Source organism: Rhagoletis pomonella, unplaced genomic scaffold, assembly GCF_013731165.1.
Source record: "Rhagoletis pomonella isolate Grant_MI unplaced genomic scaffold, Rhpom_1.0 Rhpom_scaffold_00011, whole genome shotgun sequence".
Classification (NCBI taxonomy): domain Eukaryota; kingdom Metazoa; phylum Arthropoda; class Insecta; order Diptera; family Tephritidae; genus Rhagoletis; species Rhagoletis pomonella.
Window position 1 is genome coordinate 978,594 of NW_023458565.1, and position 5,734 is coordinate 984,327.

Below are 5,734 nucleotides of genomic sequence, written 5' to 3' on the forward strand. Positions count from 1 at the left end.
ATATTTTTTGCTGTATGGTGTAACTTAATTATATGAGCACAAGTGTACATATTTATATTACTCAAATTCATACTGCATACTGCATACTCAAAAAAATTTGTATGTTTGTAATGTACATACTCATTTTACTCAACTTCGGGTTAAAAAAAACTAAACTCAAATTAATGTAGGGTGCGCCCCATAATACCATCATAAAAACATTATAGTTGCGTTCCAGATGCTTCACGATTTGCAGGTTTTGGTGTTCAGGCGGCATCAGAAGGCATCCAGTCGCTGTCTGTAGTGCGGTGTTTTGCGTCGTCTGCAGCTTCATCCACTGCGTCCTACTAGTCCCCGGCGATCACACTGGTGCTGCGTAATTTAAAACCGGCCGGCCTATTGCCTTGTATGTTGCCAGCAACGTTTCTTTATCCTTGCCCCAAGTATCGCCGGCTAGCGACTTGAGGACCTTGTTGCGGCTCTCTACTTTGTTCACAATAGCGGTTGCGTGCGCAGAGAAGGAGAGCAGACTGCCGAAGGTAACTCCGAGTACTTTGGGGTTATTCACCGTCGGAATAGGTATATCACCGACGTGAATTCCCAGCGGTAGCCTGACCTCCTTCGTCCAGATGGTGAACAAGGTCGCAGAGGATTCCGTAGGGGAGAGGGTTAGGCTCCTTGCAGTGAAGAAGCGTGAAAGCTCGGAGTGATACCCGTTTACTTTTGAACGCAAGTCATCAATTCCATTCCCAGTCGCCATGATCGAGTAATCGTCGGCGTAAGAGACAATCGAGACTTCCTCTGGTGGTTGAGGGAACTTTGGAATATAAAAGTTAAACAATAGCGGGGAAAGTACACCACCCTGTGGAACCCCCTTTTTATTTTTCTGAGTTTGCTCGATTTGTCTCTAAACATTACCGACTAGTGTCGGCCACTCAGATAATTCGCCGACTACCGTTTGAGCCTCTGTGGGAGAGAGGAGGCTCCTATATCTTCTAGTAGCGTGGAGTGGCAGACGGTATCAAACGCCTATGACAGGTCCTACGCTACTAGAACAGTTCTTTCACAGGGACGGTTGCGGTTAAGGCCACGTGTTATCTGAGTGTTTATGGCGTTAAGTGCTGTTGTTGTACTGTGCACTTTATGGAAACCAAGTTGCTGCTTCGCTGGGTTCAGGTGGTTCGTGAAATACGGGACCAGCAAGGCCTCTAGTGTCTTCGCTACCGGGGAAAGGAGTGTTATCGGCCGATACGATTCTCCTTTGTTGAGTGGTTTCCCCAGTTTGAGCAGTGGGACCACTCTCCCCACTTTCCAGCTGTCTGGGATGATGATAGTGGTCATTGACAAATTGAGGACATCCTTTAGGTACGCTACTCCCACAGGAACCAAATTTTTCAGCATCAGCATGCATATTACGTCTGGACCCATGGCTTTGGAGGCTTTCGCCTTCCCGATGGCCATCTGAACTTCACCGCTACTGAAAGCAAGGGGGCACAAGTTGTTGGCAGTTTGCGCAGCCTTCTGCTCACTCGACGCAGCTCCACCGGAGGATGCAGTATGAACTGCCGGCTAAAATAGCTCGCGCATCGCTCCGGGTCCGACGAGGCATGGTCGCCGAAAGAAATTTCGACCCTATCGTCGTGCTTCGTCGGATTGGACAGTGACTTCACGGTTGCACAAAGCTTACTCACACCAGAGGTGAGGTTGCAAGTCTTCAGATGCTCTTCCCACAGTAAATTCCGAGAAGCCTTTCCAATCAGCTTTAGAAAAGTTGATATAGGTCCGGTGTTCCGCGGAAGCAAAGTCGGTTGGATTATCGATCGAGATGACTATGGGCAGATGGTCTGCCAAAGTCAGCATAGGTCGCCATGATACGCTGTTTATCAGACCAGCGCTGACTATTGTTATATCTGGCGAACTGCAGCAGCTGCCCGTACTCCTGGTGGGTGCGTCGTCGTTCATTGTGCAGAATGTCGAATCGTCTATCTGCTCAGCCAAGTCTGTTCCCCTACGATCGTTTGATAGGCTTGAGTGCCAAAGATCGTGGTGCGCATTAAAGTCACCAACTACCATACGGTTTTCACCTCTGAGTAGCGCACCTCATCAGGGTGATATCCTGCCGGGCAGCAAGTGACAGGGGGTATGTATACGTTAAATATTTCGAGCTCAACATCGCCTGACCGGATAGCAATGCCCTGACATTTTAGGGTGGTATCCCTGCGGTCATATTGAATTTCCGTGCAACTTCGTCTCTTGGACCGCAGCTATCAACATACCATGCCTTCCCATGAAGACGGTTATCTCCTCGATCTTGCTCTGAAGTCCGTTACAGTTAAATTGAATGAGCTTTATGTGGATCGCGAGACTTGTATGTATGCGGGGTGTGCGGGATGTGTGTGGCCTTGCCGCCATTGGCTGTGTGTGCTGCTGTGGAGGTTGCCGCCCTGTGGTGGTAGTGGGCGGCGTCGCAGTTGGGGTTTGCGGCCGAGCGGCGCAAGACGGGCCCTCGAAATGATGTGGTCCACTGCAGATGGGTCGGTAGTCCTGAGCAAACTCCGAGGTCTCTCTCTCTGACTGAGGTGGAGTTGTGGTGTAGTCGTCTCTGGCATACACAGCAGGTGTATGTTTTTTTTGCTGAGGTTGCTATCCATACTCGGTTCATACCTACCATAACTTTCAAAGCACTCTGGACCTTTTTTGGATGTAAAATCTACATAGACTCATTTAACCGTATTAGAAAAAAAGTTGAATTTATTCCAAGGGATTTTGAACACTAGCTACCAGGAAAGTAAAAAAAAATCGTGGCTACTTCCTAATTGTCTAAGAAACGGTTCCGGTAGGTATAATTATTGCTTTTTTTCTTGTGGAACTCTTCTGCGCTGCTAAGTCAGTTTTAGCAGTCCACTTTTTAAATTTAATTATTTTCATTTACGTTTAGAAATTGATTTATTTCAGCAAAAAATTTCCACAACTTTAGGGAGTCTTATAACTATGGATAAAGGGACAAAACGTTGGACTCAATATTTTGTTTAAATTGAATTATGCGCTCCTGTTTCATAAAAATTGCCGCAATATTGCAATCTTGCTGCTTTCTTGATGCTGTTGCTTGAATGAAATGTTGCAGAAATAACAGAGTAAACATTTTGTAAGCAAATCAAATGCTAGTGTGAGCGACGGATCGTCAAACTTTCTTTCATCGAACGCGTGAGGCGGGCAGAGTCGCCCAAATTTTCGCAAAGAACATGATGCTCTTTCGGGAAAGATAGCACTGATGCATTTATTGCAACTCGAATATACGCCTACCTTTTATATCGCTATTAACGATATACATGTTTTTTAAATTAATTTAATAGTGTGTATTGGTCAATCAATTAGTGTAGAATTTACAATATACCAAGTTTTGTATGTACAACTTTATTTATCAGTGCTCGAAGATGGAGGTTGAGAGAATCTTTCAAATTCTACCTTGGCTTTATGAATTAATTGCCCGGTGTAACACGGAAGCATTTCAATGAAATGAAACGTTTTTTTTACACCCTCGTTGTAGTAGTGCTTAGCCAGGAATCGAGCTTCTCCAGTTTGAGGTAGAGCGGGTACATCAAAAGGCAGTTTCTTTTCCAGCTCTTTTGCATGTGGACGCAACCCTTCCTTTAACTCGTTATACAATTTTTCGGTTTCTTCGGAGCTACCCCATACTCCCAGTTTCTTGGAGTAATATACGGCACCAACAACAATGCCGGCACGTACTAGTAAGCTGGATTGCAATAAAGTTAGCGTGTACATGTGGAATAAAATCATTACGTAAAAATCAGCACTACCGGAGTTAAATTTAGAATATGTACATACCTAATCACCATTTTTTTGGCAGTAGTCTTAACTCGGACTGTTGACTCGTTTCAAAATCTTATTTTATGTTCAAGAACTTATTATCGTTTTTAAAACTCGTGGAAATATCCTTTAAAGGAAAACGAATTAACATCTATTTTTTATTGACTTTTTAATTTATTAATTAACAGCTGATAAATAAGTCCCCTTTCAGACACGTCAAGCCTCAAGAATGAATAGGTTTGTTCGTCGAGCAAAAAATTTGTACGAATTTGTACGAATTATCACGATTTTTGCCCAAATCGCGTTCGTGCAGACCAAAAAATTATCCAACACTCAAAAATTGTGAGAGCAAAGTGACAGTTCTCTTGGAGAGAAGTTGCAAATTCTTGCTGGAAAAAATTTTGCCAGCAAGAATTTGCAAACACGAAAAACATGTGGTTGTGGCGCATGGTTGCATTTTTGTCTACAATAATTTGAATAAATTAGTTCGTTAAATTTAAAAATTTATAAACACGAGCGATTTTTTTATGAAAAAAGGAAGTAAATAATTGTTGATATAATTAATTTAGTTAATTCCAATGATTTGAACTTAATTCGGCTGAAAAAAATGGTATTCGCAATCGGAATGCAATTGCAACCAGAGTCGACTTAAGAAACCCGACAGCTAGTACGATGAAGAAATTGAAATGTATGTCAAAGAAAGTCAGAACAACAAGAAATATACATGTATATCCTGTTTTTGGCCATTCGAAAGAATTTTAAAAATTCTATAAAAATTTTTTATGTTTGAAATGCAACCGTGGACGCCAGCTGGCAGCGAAACTTGCAAATTCCTGCAAATTTGCGTTCGTGCAGAAATTTGCAAGTTTCTCACCATGAGAGAGAATTTGAGAGAATTTTTTCTTACTCTCTGATATTTTGAGTGTTGGATAATTCTTGCTGGATTTTCGACGAACAAACCTAATACAAGATTGCGCCGTCCTGGGCGTTGACATTTGTGTACCACAAGTAAACAAAGAATAGAGCGAAAAGAAGAACGAGTTGAAACTGCCAAAGCGGTTCACAAAATGCAGCGATTCGTCCCAGCGCTACACTTGCATCTACGCTTCTTGCATCTTGGCGGCTGTCGCACTTTAACACACAGCACTTCATTGTATTAGTTTTTACGCAGTCTTCAACTCAAAAATCGCTCACAAATTGCAAATTAACACAATTTAAACTGATTTTACACTTATAATTCAAATTTCTCGTTTGCTGATTTGTAAACAAAGGTTTATTTACAAGTTACCACAACTGTCAAAATCGGCAAAACCAAAGTAGCGGTACCACTGACGGCGCCACCTTTGTTCGCTGCACCGTGATGCCAACCCGCTGTTTTTGATCAGCTGTTTTCCTGTTGGCAAATTGCTGTTGACAAAAATTCTTCCAGCAGAAACCAGCAGCTTCCCCTCAAAATGAAATGTCACTTTGCTCTCTTAATTTCCCCTACTTTGCAAGTTTTTTGCGTACGCGAACGCAAAAACTTGTAAGTTTTGGTTAAACATGAACAATTAACAGTTACGCGAACACAACTATTTTTACCCGGAGAAAAAGTCCGGCTGTTTCGGGCAGGAAGAAGAAGACACTTACGATCCAATACGTTCCAATTTTCGCTCTCTATTACCCATTTTGTTGAGTACAGTAATGATTTCTTGGCTATTTTGGGCACCCGCGGGATCCCGCGTTGCGTACTGGAAGGAACCTAATAGTAATAATAATCATGTTCGAATTGGACATTTATCCATGATAAGACGAATGATAAAAAATATATTTATTTTAGGGTGGTAGACTACCATTATACTGAAATCAACCGAAAGCTGCAGAGGGAAAGAAAGAAGTTAATTCCATTTACGATGGGCTCGCTTCATTACATCGAGTTGTCTAAATG

At 42.4% G+C, this 5,734-nt stretch overlaps 2 protein-coding genes across 2 annotated transcripts in view; one reads left to right on the plus strand and one right to left on the minus strand.

The window, feature by feature from the left end:
• Window positions 1-3,311: 3,311 nt before the first annotated feature.
• Window positions 3,312-4,027, minus strand: LOC118747273 (MICOS complex subunit MIC13 homolog QIL1-like). Its single transcript, XM_036481274.1, has 2 exons — window positions 3,826-4,027; window positions 3,312-3,733 (listed from the first exon to the last, which is right to left on the minus strand). The coding sequence occupies exons 1-2, from the start codon at window positions 3,834-3,836 to the stop codon at window positions 3,394-3,396; spliced, it is 351 nt and encodes a 116-aa protein (XP_036337167.1). The 5' UTR covers window positions 3,837-4,027; the 3' UTR covers window positions 3,312-3,393.
• A 1,548-nt stretch (window positions 4,028-5,575) lies between these two features.
• LOC118747253 (regulator of MON1-CCZ1 complex) overlaps window positions 5,576-5,734 on the plus strand; it is a 3,036-nt gene continuing 2,877 nt past the window's right edge. The window contains exon 1 of the mRNA XM_036481242.1: window positions 5,576-5,717. Within this exon, the coding sequence (XP_036337135.1) occupies window positions 5,700-5,717 (18 nt within the window). The 5' untranslated portion in view covers window positions 5,576-5,699. The remainder of the gene's footprint in view (window positions 5,718-5,734) is intronic.